The sequence below is a fragment of the Leucoraja erinacea genome, chromosome 36, assembly GCF_028641065.1.
Source record: "Leucoraja erinacea ecotype New England chromosome 36, Leri_hhj_1, whole genome shotgun sequence".
Classification (NCBI taxonomy): domain Eukaryota; kingdom Metazoa; phylum Chordata; class Chondrichthyes; order Rajiformes; family Rajidae; genus Leucoraja; species Leucoraja erinaceus.
This window is the reverse complement of record NC_073412.1, coordinates 190,459-210,000: the sequence shown is the minus strand read 5'-3', so window position 1 is coordinate 210,000 and position 19,542 is coordinate 190,459. Positions and strand designations below refer to the sequence as shown.

Genomic DNA, 19,542 nt, shown 5'->3' with positions numbered 1-19,542 from the left:
CACACACACACACACACACACACACACACACACACACACTGCACCCCCACACTGCGCACACATACACACACACACTGCGCACACACACACTGCACACATACACTGTACACACACACACACACACCTACACCCACACACTGGTCTATCCCGATGGGACAATCAGAAGAAGAAGAAGGAAGATTTGGACTATCAGTGTCACAGTCGGAGATCAGATGGGAAGTGTGACAGAGGAAGATGCCACAACCCAGCAGCAGATGTGAGCTGGCCCTTCACTACATGCCAGTCCAGATGGTCAATGAGAACTTGATTTTTCTAGCAATGTTTCACCCAGGCGATGGTTCCTCAGGATAATGCTCCAAAGTTATCGAACAAGAATTGTACTTGAATTTCTCTTCTCTTCATTACTGTTCTGAAGCTAATTGTACATCAGCCGCTACTGGTTTCTCCCACCAAATTCTAGCCAGTTCATTAGTGAACTCGTGGTCTTTCTAGGCTGCTGCCTCAATGATGGGCACTGCATGGAATGGTAATGGTCACAACAAAAGCAACTAAACTCACCTCACAAACATAGTTGTTGTTGACGGGGCCATTGAGGTCAGAACGTTGCTGTTTCCGTGGCTGCCCTGTGTCCTGTCAACAGGTCAAAACACTTCTTTACAACTGGGACCTGAGCTTCACCAGACTGCATCCAACTCGAACTGTGAATATGCATCCACCTGACTGTCTACCAAGCCTCGCTCTAGTTCTCCATCTGACAATGCATCCATCGTAACCTGCAGCTTTCTGTCACCGATGGTTTAATTGGTGTAGATACAGAATACAGCAGTGACTGGTCTCCCCCCAAACAGATACATCACAGGTAGAAACAAGTAAAGCTCCCTCCAGCACTGCCCTAGTCCTTCCATTCCCGTCCTGACCTGGTCTGCTGCTCCTTTAACAACACAAGATCTAAATGCTACGACTCCTTTCTCAACAGCGCTGTGGGAGTGTGGCAGCAGTTCACCGACTCCTGGATGTATTCATTCCCAACAATACTTTCCTGGACAAAATAGATGTTTCTCCCCTCACACTGACTTAGCCTCCAGTAATCAACGGCCCAGTCTGACAGATGTGTCTTTGGAACTCCGCTGATGTAGCTCGTGGTGGAGTTATGACACAACTCACAGTCACATTAGTAATGTATTCAAGAGAGAGTTAGATTTAGCTCTTAGGGGCTAATGGAGTCAAGGGATATGGGGAGAAAGCAGGAACGGGGTATTGATTTTGGATGATCAGACTTGATCATATTGAATGGCGATGCTGGCTCGAAGGGCCGAATGGCCTGCTCCTGCACCTATTTTCTATGTTTTTATGACAGTCACTGATGCCCTTGCTAATGCTCCAAGCTCAACGTTGAGGGAATATGGTAACTGGCAGCTGCCAGTTTTATCTGATGTAACAACAGAATAAGGAGGGTTAGGGTTGAGAAGGGAGAACTCGGCTCTCCCTCTTCCCTCTGACTCCTCCTCTTCCTTTCTTCTTCCTGCACCCCCCCCCCCCCCCCCACCCTGCATCAGTCTAAAGAAGGGTTTCGGCCCGAAACGTTGCCTATTTCCTTCGCTCCATAAATGCTGCTGCACCCGCTGAGTTTCTCCAACATTTTTGTCTACCTGTGATTTTCCAGCATCTGCAGTTCCTTCTTGAACAGTATAAGGAGCCTCGGTGAAACCACTCCTGAATAAACTCTGCAGTGTCCCCAGCTCCGCTGCCCCATGACCAGTGGATGACCAAGGCTCCTGTCCCTGTACGGTGGGTCCCTTGCTGCAAGGACTGCACATGGTGGATCCATGCATTGTCTCCACAGTTAAACCTTCCCCATTTCCCTATTACCCAACAGAATCAGCTGGGGGAGCCAAAGGAAAAGTAATCTCTAACGAATGTTAAAATGTGAGCAGTTTCAGGAGTGGAGGAAAGAGGGTTTAGACAGGTGAGAGAGGGACTGACTGAGGCAATGCCTACCTGTCCAGTACTTCTCTGCTTCCATTGATCAGATCCCTTGGCTCCAGATTTGTCACTGAGTGAAGCATCACCACTGTTGCCATCGGTGGGTGAGGTCAGGCACAGTCTTGGCCAGCCCTCTTCTTTCACACTGTGTAACTCTGTGTCTGCCTTACTTTCCCCAGGGCTCTGCTCACCAACGCTGTTTAAGCTGCTTGTACTCATGCTCATTTTGATTTCAGCTACAATCTGGTCAATGTCCTCCTCCACATCCTCTGGCTCTGTTTCTGACTTGCTGCATTGGGATGTGCGTGGGGACAGAGGGTTAGGCCGGGAGGGGGAGTAACCCCATGGGGTTCCTTCACTGTTGCCAGTTGCCTCTCTGCTCACTGCAGGCTGGGTTGCAAGGACCGAATCCTCTGGCTCTTGGGCACATACATGTTCTTCAGACCCCTCCACCATGGTTTGGCAGAGACCATCTGACTCTGCCCGTGTCTTGTTGTCTGCTGGCTGGCTATCATCAGGCTGGGCCGTGATGGTGGGGGCCACACAGCTGCTTCCAGTACATCCAATGTCCTCCAGGTAACTATCTTCCTCAGGACAGTACCTGATGTAATAGGTCACACCCTCCTCCTCAGGAACACCTTCATCATAGTCCTCTTCCTCTGATGTGTTGTTCACATATTCAGAGCTGGAGTCACCATCGCCCATGTTGGCATGAAGATCCGTGTCAAGGAAGATGGGATCAGCCTCCCTGCCATCCTGCTGCACGTCTGACTGTTCTGGGCAGTCAGGAGGGGGGCTGGAGCAAAGGCCTGACCCAGCCTCCACTGAGCTGCTCTCCATGGCCCTGGGTACACACTGCCGTTTCACATTCCACACCTGGCCCAGAGAGGCAACCTGTCACAATGACAAACACAAACACAGTCATGAACAGAGTTGACGTGCATTAACCACACGCGCCCGGTACACGCAGAAATCCTTCCATTAGCATCAGCAAACTGCCCATTGAAGGAACATTGTTCTCTCTCTCTGGGTCCCACAGGTATGGACTCACTGGCTTCCCATCTTCTGATCGCAGCCTTCACTTCTGGCCAATGCTTCCTCACAGAAAGCATTTGATCCCGAGTTGGCAGAACATGCCCCTGCACAGAGTAAACATACTCATCACTGTGTCCTCAACTGCAACCTCAGGCTGAACATACCTGCTAAACACCATTGTATCCTCAAAACTCTCCAATACTGCCCACTGGCCCCTCCCCCCCCATATCCCCCACCCCCTCCACCCTCCTCATTCCCCCCCACCCCTCCCCCCCCCATATCCCCCACCCCTCCCCCCACCCCCTCCCTCCTCATCCTCCTCCCCCCCATATCCTCCTCCCACCCCCCTCCCTCCTCATCCTCCCCCCATATCCTCCACCCCCTCCCTCCCCGTCGATGTGCCATTTCATATCCATGTAGATTCTAGACAAATTATCTAATCTTCCCCACAATACACCACTCTCCAGTGTTCCCCAGTGCCAGTGCATGCCAGTGCAGTGTTCCCCAGTGCCAGTGCAGTGTTCCCCAGTGCAGTATTCCCCAGTGCCAGTGCAGCCCATAGTGCCAGTGCAGTGTTCCCCAGTGCCAGTGCTGCCCAGTGCCAGTGCAGTGTTCCCCAGTGCCAGTGCAGTGTTCCCCAGTGCAGTATTCCACAGTGCCAGTGCAGCCCAGTGCCAGTGCAGTGTTCCCCAGTGCCAGTGCAGTGTTCCCCAGTGCCAGTGCAGTGTTCCCTAAGGACAGTGCATTTCCTTAGAACTGCACTGGATTACTAACCCAGATTTGTTTAAAGATGTACATAAGGGATCACCTCTCATCTGCATCTGTCCTCTGGCAGGAACTATAGTGAAAATGCTGTATTATATTTCAACTACAAGGTGATGAAACTCGCTGGCTGGTCACTATGGAAACAACCACAGCTTTGATCAGTCTATTGTGCATTCTAGCACAAAGACAACGCCATGAAGCTCTGCTGAGAATCATAACCACCATTTTCAGATCGCATTTAATCTCTACCTCTGTGGGACAAATGCTTTACGCAGTTTTCAAATGTGAATTACTTGTGGTCGGAACCAGTCCCCAACACTTCTCTAGTCTCATTAACATGCACACACACAAGTGCACACACGCACGCACACACGTGCACACACCCACACACTGCGAACACACGTGGATACACACACACAGATGCACACAGACACTGCACACACAGACACACACAGACATTACACAGACACACACACACAACAAATGATTTCCATACCAAAATATTGTTCCCTTTGCCTGTTGCCGAATGGCTGGGAGTCTGGGTCTGATGGCAGGGGATCAGGATCCTGGGAGGAGATGATTCAGCACTGAATCTCTGTCAGTCTCCACAGCAAACACTGAAAGCTGCAGCCAGGCCCCAATGGCAGCCCTGATAAATAATTCATGCTCGCTCCCTCGCTCGCAAACAAAGCTGATGACAAGCAGCTGCGACAAGCTCATCACCGCCGGTCTCTACCACAGCTCGGTTTTAACACTGGGTGATTGGGCACTTCACTGACGGGCTTGAAGCAGTGCCAACCCAGCAATACAATCAGCAGCCCACAACGACAGGTCAAATATTCTCACCGCTTCTAGTTTCATTTCACATTTTCCCTTTGTCACAATAAGAAGCAGTATTGATTCCAATCTGAATAGAACATATGGAGCATAGACAAGGGTGGACATTGTACAAAACTGGCCGTACTGAAGAAACAGCGGCTCGTGAGTGGGCAAGTGGCAGGACTGATGGGGTAGTTGGTCTGCATGAGTGGGATTAGAAATAGAGCTCATGGATGAGAACGATGTCGTGTGGAAGGTGAGAGTGGGCAGTCTGTCTCTTGTAACTGTGGCTTGTGTTCCATGCAGAGGTGGCATAAAGTGCATGCCTTTGTGACAAACATAGTGAGGGGTTTGAGAAGGAGGACATTAGGGACGGATTGTTCAAAAGCCAACGTTACGGTCATTGTGCTGTCAGCAGTGTCTGGAGATAATCATGATCCCATTGCCGGTCCGATCAGAGACGACTTTCGTTTCACGGGCTCCGGTCAGTCGAGGCCAAATATAAAATTATGGCTGAAGTAGAAACTCACGTAATTCAGATTATTGATTACAAATATTAGTGCTATTTAGAGCTGTGCAGATTCTGGGGCCACCAGCTCCATGATTAGGCCTCAGCGCAGACGGAGACGGAGAAACATAGAAACATTGAAATTAGGTGCAGGAGTAGGCCATTCGGCCCTTCGAGCCTGCACCGCCATTAAATATGATCATGGCTGATCATCCAACTCAGTATCCCGTACCTGCCTTCTCTCCATACCCCCTGACCCCTTTAGCCACAAGGGCCACATCTAACTCCCTCTTAAATACGACAAAGAAAAGGATACTTTATACTTTATTTTATTTATTGAAACATAACGTCCTGGCAATAAATTTGGAGAAGATGGAATGGGATGCTTCAGTGGGATTCTAGAAGAGATCGTAAGATGCTACCCATTTAAGTCAGAAATGACATTTTTTCTCTGTTGTGAGCCTTTTGGAAGCAGAGACTTTGAAACTGTTTAAGACAGAGGTAAATAGATGAATGATCAGCATGGGGAAGTAACCTTGAGTCTCCAAAAGGCCTCCTCTAGCTCCTAGTTCATATGTTCAAACATATGTTCATATCCTAACAGAGACAAATTAAACAACAGCTTTATGTCTGTCTTTGGGGAAGAAGATAGAAATCCCACCAGAAATTTACAGGTCTAGCAAGAATGAACTGATTATAATGATGTAATTATAACTGAAATAATTATTAGTCAAAAAGTAGTCAGATTTGATCAATTTCAGGAACCAAATATGCTACAGCCCAGAGCTTTGAAAGACCTGAGTGGAAGATCTAGTCCTCACCTCCCAAATTCAATGAATTCTGGAAAAAAATTTTGAGCAGAGGGGCCCTTTTTATGAATCTAAAAAATACAAGGTCATTATCCACTGTTGCACAAAATAGATAGTGTATTTTTAAATGGAAGGAAGAATAGGTTGTTTTGATGTTCAAATGAAACTAGGATTGTCTAGACACAAGTCAATGAAAGCCAATGTGCATTTGCAATAAGCCAATAAGGTGACAAATTATATTTTAGCCTTTATTGAATGATGATTGAATACAAGACCAAGGAAGTCTTAGTACAATTATATTGATCTCCTTGCTTAAGAAAGCTTGCACCTGCCATAGAAAGAGTTTGGCAAAGATTCATTAAACTGGTTTCAACAATGACAGGTTTGATACATAAGGACCGGTTGAGGAGGTGAAGCCTGTGTTCTCTAGAGCTTAGATGAAGGAGAGGTGATCTCAATAAATATACTAAATTGTTACAGGACCTGGCAGGATGAACACGGAGAATGTTTCCCTTGCTGAGGAGTCAGCAGAGTAGGACTGAGATGAAGAGAAACATTTTCACTCAGAAGGTGAAGGTTTTGAATTCTCCAGCCTGGAGGTTACATTGTTGAAATTCACAACAGAGATTAAGATCTGGAAGGAATCAAGGGATATGGGCTCACAGCAAGAAAACAGCACTGAGGTCAATAATGATCTTGATGAACGGCAGAACAGGATTATAGAGGCAGATGGCCCACTGCGGCTGCTGGCCTGCTATGTACATGGATGAACGGGCTGTGGAAGGGAACACTAGGAGGCTAATCTCCTCAATCTGTTTCTAGCTATCTTCTTGTTGTTATAATGTTGTGTGGTCCATGTCAACACTCCACAACCTCCTCCTCCATGTTCATGCCAATTACACCACACCTCCAATCCCTCTTAAAGCTAAGCTCCATAGACTCACCATCCATAGTCTATAGGATATTAAACCCAAACCTTTGGTACATTGTCCTTGTTTGCCATCATCCAATATGAGTGTGGCCTACACTGCAAGTCTTGAACTTTCTCCTTAGTCTCTCAATAATAACATGAGGCCATTTAGCCCCTCAATTGGATTATGCTTGATCTAAATCTTCATAATTCACCTAAATGCTGAACAGGAACAGGCCTTTGGACCCACCGTGTCTAAGACAAAGATGATGCCAATTTAAACTGTACATCTGCCTAAACACAGCCGATATCCCTCAACCCCCGCCACATGCACTGACTACTTGCCTCTTAAACGTTGCCAGCATATGTGCTTCCACCATGTCCCTGACAGGCTCTACCACTCTGTGTAATAAAATCCTGCCTCATAAATCTCTTTTAAACTTTCCCTCACTCAACTTAAAGCTATTCCCATTAGTATTTGACATTCCCACCCTGGGAAAAATACTGACTATCTAAAGATAGGCATAAAGTGCTGGAGTAACTCAGCAGATCAGGCAACATCTCTGCAGAAAATTAATCGGTGATGGTTTGGGTCGGAACCCTTCTTCAGACGCTTTGATTTTTATTTTTTATTACAGTCTAACTATCTACCCTATTTGTAGGAAGGAACTGCAGATGCTGGTTTAAACCGAAGATACACACAAAAAGCTGGAGTAACTCAGCGGGACAGGCAGCATCTCTGGAAGGAAGGAATGGGTGAAGTTTCAGGTCGAGACCATTCAAGGTCACTTTTTCCTTCCTTCCAGAGATGCTGCCTGTCCCGCTGAATGAACGACCCCATTTCACATTCCTTGATTGCCCACTGACTGTTCCCTTTCAGAAACCCATTGATCACCGGTGCCCAGTCTTTCCATGACAAAGATCACAGATATCTCCTCTAAATGAAGTCCCACTTTCTTCTGAACCCCTGCAGAGGAAGTATTGTCCCTCCAACCTATCCAATTATGTTCCGAGGAGCCTCCCTTGTGCTACCAATATCTTTCATTTCACCAACGTCAGTTAGAACCATTCCGTGTTATTGTCCATTGCGGTATTATTAAACAATAGGCCTCCCATTCTTATCTTCAGTCACTGCCTTTAAACTGCACAATGACCCAAACGACTAAAGCCTTCGTATTTACAAAAACACAGAAATTCTTAAAGAATAATTTTTGAATCAACTTATTCCCCTAACATAATTCATAACATTCAAAATTGCCAGGCTGTAAGTTTCCTCAAAGTCCCCTTAAAAGGAGCAGCTGGGAAGAGTGCAGAGAAGATTTATGAGGATGTAGCCAGGACTCAGAGTGTATAAGAGTCTGATGGTTTTTGGGAAGAAGCTATTCTTAAACATGGTGGTCACGGTTTCCAGACGGTATCGCGAAGATCGGAGTGTAATGAGAGTGTGACATGGTTTGAAGAAGTCACCTATTCCTTTTCTCCTGACCCGCTGAGTTACTCCAACCTTTTGCGTTTGACATGGGTCTATGATGATATTCGCTGTTTTTTTGTTTCAGTTTAGTTCAGTTTATTGCCACGTGTACCGAGGTACAGTGAAAAGCCTTTGTTGCTTGCTATCCAGTCAGCTGAAAAACATCCATTCGATGGTGGGAAGAGCATCACCCCACCAATCCAATTCATCCCCCACCTCTCCGCACTCTGTAACCTCGCCTCCACTTTAACCCTGAATGGCCCTGACTCCAGGCTGAAACAAGGGTGGGGCAAGGCTTCATGGAGACTGCACCTTCTCACTGGTCTCTCCTGAAGATGCAGATATTGGCTGGGTTGAACAATGCTCCATTTCTAGATAGAGGCTTTGCTCTATAGAAGGTGAACAGGGGGTCAGTGAGACATGTAACCCGGTGACATCAGACTTTAGATAGCAACTGGGGACAGCACATGTTTGGGGTTGGCTACTTGGTGGTGAATCACATCTCACAAATGTGGCAATGAATTCCACAAATTCACCACCCTTTGACTAAAGAAGTTCCTACTCATCTCCTTTCTAAAGGTACGTCCTTTTATTGTGAGGCCAGGGCCTGTGGTCCTAGACTCTCCCACTAGTGGATCTATCCTCTCCATATTTACTCTATCCAGGCCTTTAACTATTCTGTACATTTCAATGAGGTTCCAGCTCATCCTTCTAAATACCTGCGAGTACAGGCCCAATGCCATCATTAGCTCATCATATGTTAACCCACTCATCACTAGGATCATTCTCGTAAACCTCCTCTGGATCCACTCCAGTGCTAATACTTTGCATCAGTATTCGATCAATAAGGTCATTAAACCAAGGAGGTGGAGATTTAATTTTTGAGAGCATCGCAATCTTAAGGAGGAGGACTGTTTGGTGTCTTGAAAGATATTACGGTGGATGTCCCCAGAGCCTGCTGGATCTATTTCTGGGTCCAGGCAGAGGCAAACGAGGGGATTGCTCGGGCTTTGTAGCCGCAGGCAAGGACACAAACATTGGCAGATTTGTGGAATAATGAGCAAGGTTGTCAAAGGATACAGCAGGAAACTGACCAGATAGAAACTTTAGCAGAGAAATAGCAGACGGAATTTAATCTGGCCAAGTGTGAAGTGATGCAGCTTGGGAGGTCAAATACAAAAGGAAGAAATACAGTAAATGGCAAAACCCTATGAGCACTGATGTACAGAGGGATTATGGTGTACAAGCCCGAATGTGGCAACAAGTGACAAGGTGGTAAAGAAAGCTTCCAGCATTCTTACATTCATTAAATGGAGAATTTAATATAAAAGTTGGGAAGTCATGTTGTAGCTCGGGGGTCGGCAACCTTGTTCTGCATCGGACCCAGGACCCATGTCTGTGAGTGGGCCGGGTGACGGGCCGGACCCGGCCCCTGGGCCGTAGGTCACCGACCCCCTGTTGTAGCTGAATGGAAGTTTGGTTGGACCACAGCGGGAGTAATTGTGACAAAGTTGGTCATAAGATATAGGAGCAGAATTAGGCCATTCAGCCCATCGAGTCTACTCTGCTATTCAATCATGGCTGATCTATCTTTCTCTATCAACCCCATTCTCCTGCCTTCTCCCCATAATCTTTGACACCCGTACTAATGCCCAATGACTTGGCCTCCACAGCTGTCTGTGGCAATTAATTCCACAGATTCACCACCCTCTGACTAAAGAAATTCCTCTTCATTTCCTTATAAAGGTACGTCCTTTTATTCTGTTCATAAGGATGTTGCCTGGACTCAAGTATATTCGCTATGAGGAGAATTTGGATAAACTTGGACTGCCTTCTCTGGAGTGTTAGAGGCTGAGGCACAACCTGATAAAGTTTATAATATGATGAGAGAAAATTATTATTATACGGTAGATGGTCAGAGCCTTTTTCCCAGGTGCAAATGCCGAATAGACGGGCATAGATTTAATGTGAGTAGTGGAAAGTTTAATGGAGCATTGTGAGGCAAGATTTATTTTTACATGGTAAATGTTGGAAGATGCTGCAAGAGGAGGTGGCAGAAGCAAATATGATGGCATATGAGGTATTTAGACAGACACATGAATGGACAGGGAATAGAGGGATATGGACAAGGCGCAGAGATGTGATTAGTTGGACTGGCATTATCTGAAGAAGAATTGGTGGGTGCAGTGATGTGCAGTTCTGTGTCCTGTTCTATGTAATGTTCTATGTTCTATGTAATAGAGATCTCTCTGGGTAGTCTGATCTCCTTGTAACTGGTGTTACCACATACAGACCAAAGATGCACGTTAGGCTCTGATCATTAGTGATTCTCTACTGGATTTCACCGTGAATAATTAAAAACATCCTATCATGTACTGCATCCAGAATCACTTAATGTGGATTGTACACAGTTATCTGACCCTCTGTCAGTCACACACAGATTGCAACACCAACCAACTGAGCAACCTTCAACACAATGACAAGACTTGTTACACCCCTCCTTTACTAGCTCGAATACGAACACTATTTCTCTTCTGTACGTTTGCATAATTTAATTCACTTCACAGCAGTCACTGGGAACAGAGGTACTCTGGTTAAGTAATCACCACCACTGTTTATGAATGTAGCCATTATATCACAGAACAAGTCAGTATATCTATAATAACAAGGTACATCTCTGAGGATAGACGCAAAAAGCTGGAATAACTCAGCGGGACAGGCAGCATCTCTGGAGAGAAGGAATGGGTGACGTTTCGGGTTGAGACCCAACATATCTGAGGTATAGTTACACCATGATACTGTACTAGTATGATTCTGTAACGGTGAGGTGAGCATACAAGTCTGTTACTCTGGTGTACATTATTGAAGTCTATAACTGTACAATGCAGGTGGGTACAAGTGAGCAACTCTATGAAGTGAGATGTAGTTCAAGTAGAGCAGGTGTCAGTGTGCAACCCTGGAGTATAACACGTGAGAATGACCCAGCAGGATAAAGTTCAAGTTGGAACTGGCCTCTCACTGTGTGACCATGGAGTATAGTACAGATGGGGACAGATCTGTCACTGCATAACATTGTATTACAGTTCAGGTGAGGATAGATGTGTTAAATACATTCTTGAGCTGCAATATTACTGTATGTCACTGGGATCAATTGCTGATGATTTTTCTTGATCTTCCACCAAAACCAAAATAAAAATAGATATTTTCCCCCAACATAGGGTGATGGAATATGAGGGGCCCAGCTCTGTTTTTCACCTGAACCTGCTATGCAGTAAAGAATTATTTAAAAGTTACAGACAGCACAGATGCTGCCCCAGATTCAAAGCAACAACGCTTTCCCTGCCACAAACTGGGAATGTTGAGCACTGCAAAGTTTTCCAGTCTGTTTGCAAATTATTCACTGTAAAGAAACCCGGCTGAGTTTTGCTGCTCACATCTCACTGTGTATTTGTTTACAGCAGATGGCTGGTTTGTCACTGCCTCAGAGGTAACAAACTGCGAGAAGCACATTGCAAGGTTGGTGTTGGAACGGAGACACAGCACTGCCTGGTGTGGGCTCCCATTCCTGTCCCCGTTGCAGCAGAGACACCGAACCCACTCCAGATCACCTTATCATCATCAATGGGCCATTCTGGAAACCCTCTCAGCCTGAGTCCTTATCCATCCCGCAGCTGAAACATGGCCTTTCAATGCGTAACATTGGCATACAGTTCAGGTCAGTATCGACAGGTTCAATATCGTCGAGCTACAATAATTGGTCCGGCACTGGCTCTGTCACTGGCATCAATTGCTGATGATTTTTCTTGAGTTGAACTTCTTACTCTTCCACCAAAACCAAGGTCCCTCTGAAGGTCCCTCACTCATAGGAGACCAATACAAGGCACGGATGACTTCCTATTGTCATATGCTGAGAGAATGGAGCGGCTGGGCTTGTACACTCTGGAGTTTAGAAGGATGAGAGGGAATTTAATTGAAACATATAAGATTGTTAAGGGCTTGGACACGCTAGAGGCAGGAAACATATTCCCGATGTTGGGGGAGTCCAGAACCAGGGGCCACAGTTTAAGAATAAGGAGTAAGCCATTTAGAACGGAGACGAGGAAACACTTTTTCTCACAGAAAGTGGCGAGTCTGTGGAATTCTTTGCCTCAGAGGGCAGTGGAGGCGGGTTCTCTGGATGCTTTCAAGAGAGAGCTAGATAGGGCTCTTAAAAATAGCGGAGTCAGGGGATATGGGGAGAAGGCAGGAACAGGGTACTGATTGGGGATGATCAGCCATGATCACATTGAATGGCAGGGCTGGCTCAAAGGGCCGAATGGCCTACTCCTGCACCTATTGTCTATTGTCTATTCATCTCTGAATTGGACAGAAGTCACCAGCAGTAATTAGTGCAATAGAGTGTGAAGACAAAGAGTGCAGATGCTGGATTCTGAACCAAGAACCAGAATGCAGGTAGAACAGCTGCATCTGTGGAGGCCAAAGATGCAAGGTGATGTTTTGGCTGAAGACCCGGCATCAAGGCAGAGAGGGAAGGGGGTGGATTCCCATCATTTAGGATACTGGAGGATAGGGAATAAAGGCTGGGTAGATTTTAGCTCACCTGTCCACATAGTTTTCTTCTTCCTTTGTTCACCTCTCCCCATCGGCTGGTTCCACCTACCATGCATTTGCACTGCTACATACTGCCAATGTTTCCTCATCCTGCTCCAAGAGTAACTTAGATAATTTGCAATTCGTAAGTGCAATACAACGCACCTCTAACTGTGACAAACCAGCCATCAGGCCACAAACATTAGGAACATTCCTGGAGAGGAGATTTCTGCATCAGCTCTGTGGTTCCTGGCCTCCAGAATGTGCTTGCTGTTGGAGGCAGCTCCAGATCTCTTGGACATGCCTGTTATTCTGTCTGACTGTGCGATACTTTAATTAGAAAAAACTCAGCAAGATACATCCTTGTTAAAGCCTGGCACAGCATTTGTAACTCTATTTCGATTGATTGTTTCAACATGTCACTTTGGCCCTTATTGAGCTGAGCGATTCACTATCTGGAATCATTGCTGAGTCCACCTGCACATACGCTCAATGCGATGCATGTATCTGCAAACCTGGCTCACACTGAAATCAACTCACGTGTGCGAGCAAAATGCCAAACATTCAACTGGTCATTATCACAATGCAGTTTCTTGTGAGACTAAAGACTTGATCTAACATCTCATGTGAAAGAAGCGTCTGTCTGTGCACTGCTCATTTAATGCTGCACATCAGTGTCTGCTTGCACTTCTGCAGTTGCTGGAGTGGACTTAATTCACAATGCTGTGCATACTGACAGCCGGATTTCCCAAATTACAACAATGTTACCGTCATAGCATAAAACAGGCTCTTCGGCCCAACTTGCCCGTGCTGACCAAGATGCTCCATCTACACTAGACCTACCTGTCCACATCTGGTCTGTATCCTCCAAACCTTTCCTATCCATGTACCTGTCCAAATGTAATCTAAATATTGTTATGGTGCCTACCTCAACTACTTCATCTGGCAGCTTGTTCCAAAAACCCACCACTCTGTTGTTTCTTAGGTTCCTATTATAGTAAACCCTTGGTTTTACTGATTCTATATAACGGATTTTGGTTATAGCGGACTGACCCACTGACCTTCACTGCCAGATTGGGCTGGCCACACCACTGGGCCGTGCTGCCCCTCCAGCCGCCACCCTCCCATCCCAGCTGACCATCAATGCCAGGCCGCTCCAGTTGCCGCCGACCCTTACCTGACCTGCTGAGTTACTCCAGTACTCTGTGAAACATCACCTATCCATGTTCTCCACAGATGCTGCCTGACCCACTGAGTTACTCCAGCACTCTGTGAAACATCACCTATCCATGTTCTCCACAGATGCTGCCTGACCCACTGAGTTACTCCAGCACTCTGTGAAACATCACCTATCCATGTTCTCCACAGATGCTGCCTGACCCACTGAGTTACTCCAGCACTCTGTGAAACGTCACCTATCCATGTTCTCCACAGATGCTGCCTGACCCACTGAGTTACTCCAGCACTCTGTGAAACATCACCTATCCATGTTCTCCACAGATGCTGCCTGACCCACTGAGTTACTCCAGCACTCTGTGAAACATCACCTATCCATGTTCTCCACAGATGCTGCCTGACCCGCTGAGTTACTCCAGCACTCTGTCCTATTGTGTATTAAGCAGCAGCTGTAGCCGTTTGTTTCTACTATTTATACAATGATAATCCCTTACTGGGTTATAACAGTCACCACCTCCCCCCTATGGCCCATTATGTTGAGGGTTTCCTGTAATTATTTCCATGCTCACCTGAAACCTGCGTCTTCTAATTCTTTATTCCCCAACAATGGGTAAACGACTGTGCATTCACCCTATCTCTTCCCCTCATGATCTTATACACCTTCATAACATTACCCCTTATCCTGCACTTCATGGAATAGAGTTCTAGCTTGCTCAACCCCTTGATATAACCCAGGACCTCAAATCTTCTCCGTATTCTTTCCATCTAAACGGCATCCTTCCTGTAGCAGGGTGAACAAAACTGAACAAAATACTGCAACTACAGCTTCACTATCATTTTGTACAACTGTAACATAACAGCCCAACTTCTATACGCTGACTGATGAAGGCCAATGTGACAATAGTTTCATTTACTACCTTATCCACCTGTGTTATCACTGTCAAGTAACTATGTACCTGCACTCCTCAATCCCTCTGCTCTACAGCAGCCCCCCAGATCCCTGCCATTCACTGTGAAGGACCTACCCTAGTCTGACCTAGAATGCAACACCCTGCACCTATCTGCATTAAACTCCATTCTTGTATTGAATTGTATTGTAACCATTTCTCAGCCCTTTTACCCAATTGATCAAGATCTTGCTGTAATTTTTGATAACCATCTTCATTATCTACGATATCACTCCTTGATTGTCACCTTTGGAGATACAGCGTGGAAACAGGCCCTACAGCCGACCAAGTCCACATTGACTAGCGATCACCTTGTACACTAGCATCATCCTACACTAAGGACATTTATAGATGCAATTTATCTACAAACCTGGAGGTTTTTGGAGTGTGGGAGGAAACCAGAGCACTCACAGAAAACCCACACTGTCATGGGGAGAACGTACAAACTCTATAAAGACAGCATCAAAGTCACGATCGAACCTGGGTCCCTGGCCACTGTGAGGCAGCAACTCTACCGCTACACCACCTTGAAACATCTGTAAGTTTACTATTCGTACCTTGTGCATTCTCATCCAAATGGTTTGTAAAAAGCCACAAAGCCGATTCCTGAAGCACACCACTGGCCTCCAGTCTGAAAAACAATCTTCCACCATCACCCTCTGTTCCCTTCCAATTCTCTAACCAATCGACTCGCTCTTCATTGATCCCATGCGATCTAACCTTCCAGAGCAGCCTACCATGTGGAACCTTAGCAAATAACACTTCTTCTGTCCAGAGTACTTCGGGTTGGCTCGGGGTTGTGAAGGACACTCTTTAGAAACTGCCCAGAAATTGGCGTCTCATCCAGGCACATTTCCCCTACACGATCCCTTCACACCAAACCCTATCTCCCCGGGACGGCCAGCCCGACCTCCGCGGGGTGGAGCCCCAGTGATGGGAGTGAGGGGGGTTGGTACCCTGAGCCCACCCATCCCAGACCAGAGACACACACAAAGCTGGAGTAACTCAGCGGGACAGGCAGCATCCTTGACCAGATCACACACTGAGCACTTTCTGAAGATGCAGAACCACGCCACTCGTCTGTAAACACCAACACGCGATTTCATAATATCCTCGTTCACAAAAGCCTCACAATTTCGAGCAAGGTCCTGTTGGTAAACACGACCCCCGGCCCCCCACCCACCCCCTCATCCCACTACCAGTGGCCGCGCTGTACAGCGCATTCAGGGGGTGCAGTCTGCATCGGATTCATTGCACCGAGCGCTTACAGACTGCAGCTCTGCAACAGATTGATGCACCGATTCATTGATTCCACCGAGCAATGATCGCACCAGTTTGTTTGCACCGACCCGGACTCGGTACCGGATTCGTTGCTTGCATTGAATTAATTGTTTGCACCGAATGCATTGATTCCACCGTGTGCCTGCCTGGTGCACCGAGGAATCTCCGGTTGCACCAGTAGCAGTTCGCTACCCGGCTGCAGGAAGACCTCGGGCACCGGGCACAACCGAGTGGGTAGTTTATACTGGGCATCGCTGCGGGCATTGCCCACCCGATCCCACCTTACCTGTGTGGCCGCCTCCCGCTCACTTCCTTTGTGTTCCCTCCCGACTCACCAGTGCATGGAGCCCCCTACCCTGGATAGGGCATACACATCGATACCCGGCAATCTGAATGCAGCAGTCACGTTACATATTCAGATTCCGGGGTGCCCCATACAAGGCGTGATATCAGCATTACCACCCACGATCCTGAATGGTAAATAATACGCCTGGAGCCCAGGTTGGTGCATGGTTTATCATCAGAGTGGGCGCAATTGGGCTTTGCGTTTTAGTGTCGAGTGGGCAGCTCTGCTGAAGGAGCTTGCGAGCCGTTAGCATTGACGCCTCCCACCCGCGGTATGGGATTTGCGGAGATTTATTGCAACAAAAGGGTACAGGACACTGGTGGGACTAGTGCCTGTCATGGGGCAAGTCAAAATCGAAGGATAAATAGACACAAAGTGCTGGAATAAGTCAGAGGGTCAGGCAACATCTCTGGGGAACATGGACACAAAATGCTGCAGTAACTCAGCGGGACAGGCAGCATCTCTGGAGAGAAGGAATGGGTGACAATGCCGAGACCCTTCTTCGGAATAAATCTCCTTTATTTGTTGGTTACACAGAAAAGCTGGAGAAACTCAGCGGGTGCAGCAGCATCTATGGAGCGAAGGAAATAGGCAACGTTTCGGGCCGAAACCCTTCTTCAGACCCGCGTTGCCTATTTCCTTCGCTCCATAGATGCTGCTGCACCCGCTGAGTTTCTCCAGCTTTTCTGTGTAACCTTCGATTCTCCAGCATCTGCAGTTCCCTCTTTAACACTCCTTTATTTGTTACCCTGCCTTTATGGCAGATGCAGAGTATAAGTTGGGAGGTCATGTGGCAGCTGTACACAACAGTGGTCAGGTCACAGTGGGAGTATTGTGTTTGGTTCTGATTGTTACACCACTGGTGTTATTACAAAGATTTATAGAAAGTGAGAGATTCAGCCCTCACCTGGTTCCACCCAGCACTGTGTTCCCCATGAGGCCTCCTTTACATCGGCGAAACCATGTGTAGTTGAGGCGACTGTTTCACCAAACACCTGCATTCGATCCATCTGGGTCTGCTGGATCTCCCAATTACTAACCATTTTAACTCCCCTTCCCATTCCCATACCGACCTTTCTGTCCTGGGCTTCCTCCATTGCCTGAGTGAGGCCATATGCAAACTGGATGAACAGCACATATTACTTGGGTAGCTTACAAGCCAATAGCATGAACATTAAATTCTCTAATTTTTGATACTATCCCCTATCTTCTTTCCCCCTCTCTTCCCTGTGCCCCATCCAGGTGCATCCATGTCTCCCACCATCGACCACTTTTAATTTTTTTTCCTTCCCCCGTCCCCTTTCCTCCTGTCCCATTCACCTATATCCCTTCCTCTAGCTTCACATTTCACTACTCATCTCTACTTATCCAGCACTCTTTTGTCTATTTTCTTTGTCGCAAGCCTTTGTCCACCCATCTGCCAATTAACCTCACCCCCACAACTGTATTCACTTATCACTTGCCAGGCTTTTCCTGCCCCACAGATTTTCTAGTTTTTTCTTCCCTATAATCAATCTGAAGATGGACCCTAACCCGAAACATCACCTATCCATGTCCTCCAGAGATGCTGCTCTGACCATTGAGTTACTCTAGCACTTTATGTTTCGACAAGACTTGACTTGTATTCCGTGTAACAATACAATAAAAAAATCAGATGAAGATTAAAGAGAATCCCAAGGCATTTTATACATATGTTAAAAACAAGAGGGGAACTCGGGAGAGAGTAGAATTACTCAACAATAAAGGAAGGATTAGTATTCACTAAGAAGAAGGACATGGATGATAGTGAAAGGAGCGTGATGTATACTGAATATGCTGGGTATTTGGAGCTCAAAACGGAGGTGGTGTTGGGTGTCTTGAAGGGCGTTAAGGTGGATGAGTCCCCATAGCCTGATGGGATCTATCATAGCCTACTGAGAGAGGAAACTTGGAGTGTTGACTAAGATCTATTAATTCTCACTAGTTACAGGTGAGTTCCAGGATAACTGAAGAGTAGCTGAGATTGGTCCTTTGTTTAAGAAGGGAAATGATAATCGGACATTGGTTAGCATTCTTCGGGATAGAATTTACTTGGATTTTGAAGAGAATGGCCTGTTTACGGAGATTTAACATGGTTTAGTGTGGGACAGGTCATATCTTATAAATGATTTAGTATTTTGAGGAGGTGATGAAGATTATTGATGAGGCTCGGGCAGTGAATATTATCTGCAAGGTACATGACAAAATCTCTCATCACATGGCCGATCCAGAAGATTGAGATGCAAGAGATTCACAATAACTTGATAGTTTGGATTCAGAACTAGCTTTTCATGCAAGTTGTGGAGGAAAGTTGTTATTCGGCTGTAAGTCTGTATCCAGTGGTGTTTCACAGGGATCAGTGCTGGATCCACTGTTGTTTTTAATTCATATAAATGACTAGGATGAAATTGTAGATGGGTTAGTTAGTAGGTTTGCACACAACACAAAAAATTAGTGGTAGACACAAAAACTGGAGTAACTCAGCTCTCCGACAAAAAAATAGTGGAGTTGTGGATAGTGAAGAAGGCTGTCAATAGATACAGCAGGATAAATTTCAATTACAGATATGGGTGGAGAAATAACAGATGGAATTTAATCCAGGCAAGTATGTTGTTGTATTTTAGGAGGTCAAACGCAAGGTGAAAGTATACACTTAAGTATACACTTAATGGTAGAACCTTTAATAGTATTGTTGGGTTGAGTCTATGTCTTCCGGAAAGTAGCAACAAAAGTAGATAAGAGTGCTAAAGAAGCAATACAATATGCTACCTTTCATGGGTCGGGACATTGAGGAACAGAGACAGGAGATCATGTTGCATCTTTATAAATCTTTGGTTAGGTGGAGTAATGTGTGCAGTTCTGGTTGTCCCCATACAAGAGAATG

At 46.3% G+C, this 19,542-nt stretch overlaps 1 protein-coding gene across 5 annotated transcripts in view; it reads right to left on the bottom strand.

Annotated features, from left to right (window-relative positions):
• Positions 1-19,542, bottom strand: part of apba2b (amyloid beta (A4) precursor protein-binding, family A, member 2b) — a 28,127-nt gene that overhangs the window by 7,803 nt on the left and 782 nt on the right. The window contains exons 1-3 of one of the 5 annotated variants that reach the window (XM_055662820.1): positions 16,581-16,716; positions 1,999-2,877; positions 559-630 (exon numbers count right to left, since the gene is read on the bottom strand). In XM_055662820.1, the coding sequence (XP_055518795.1) occupies positions 559-630; positions 1,999-2,823 (897 nt within the window). In that variant the 5' untranslated portion in view covers positions 2,824-2,877; positions 16,581-16,716. Of the gene's footprint in view, positions 1-558; positions 631-1,998; positions 2,878-4,279; positions 4,417-16,580; positions 16,717-19,542 lie in introns of those variants that run through there. The other 4 variants (XM_055662823.1, XM_055662821.1, XM_055662822.1 and 1 more) reach the window with 4 other exon arrangements.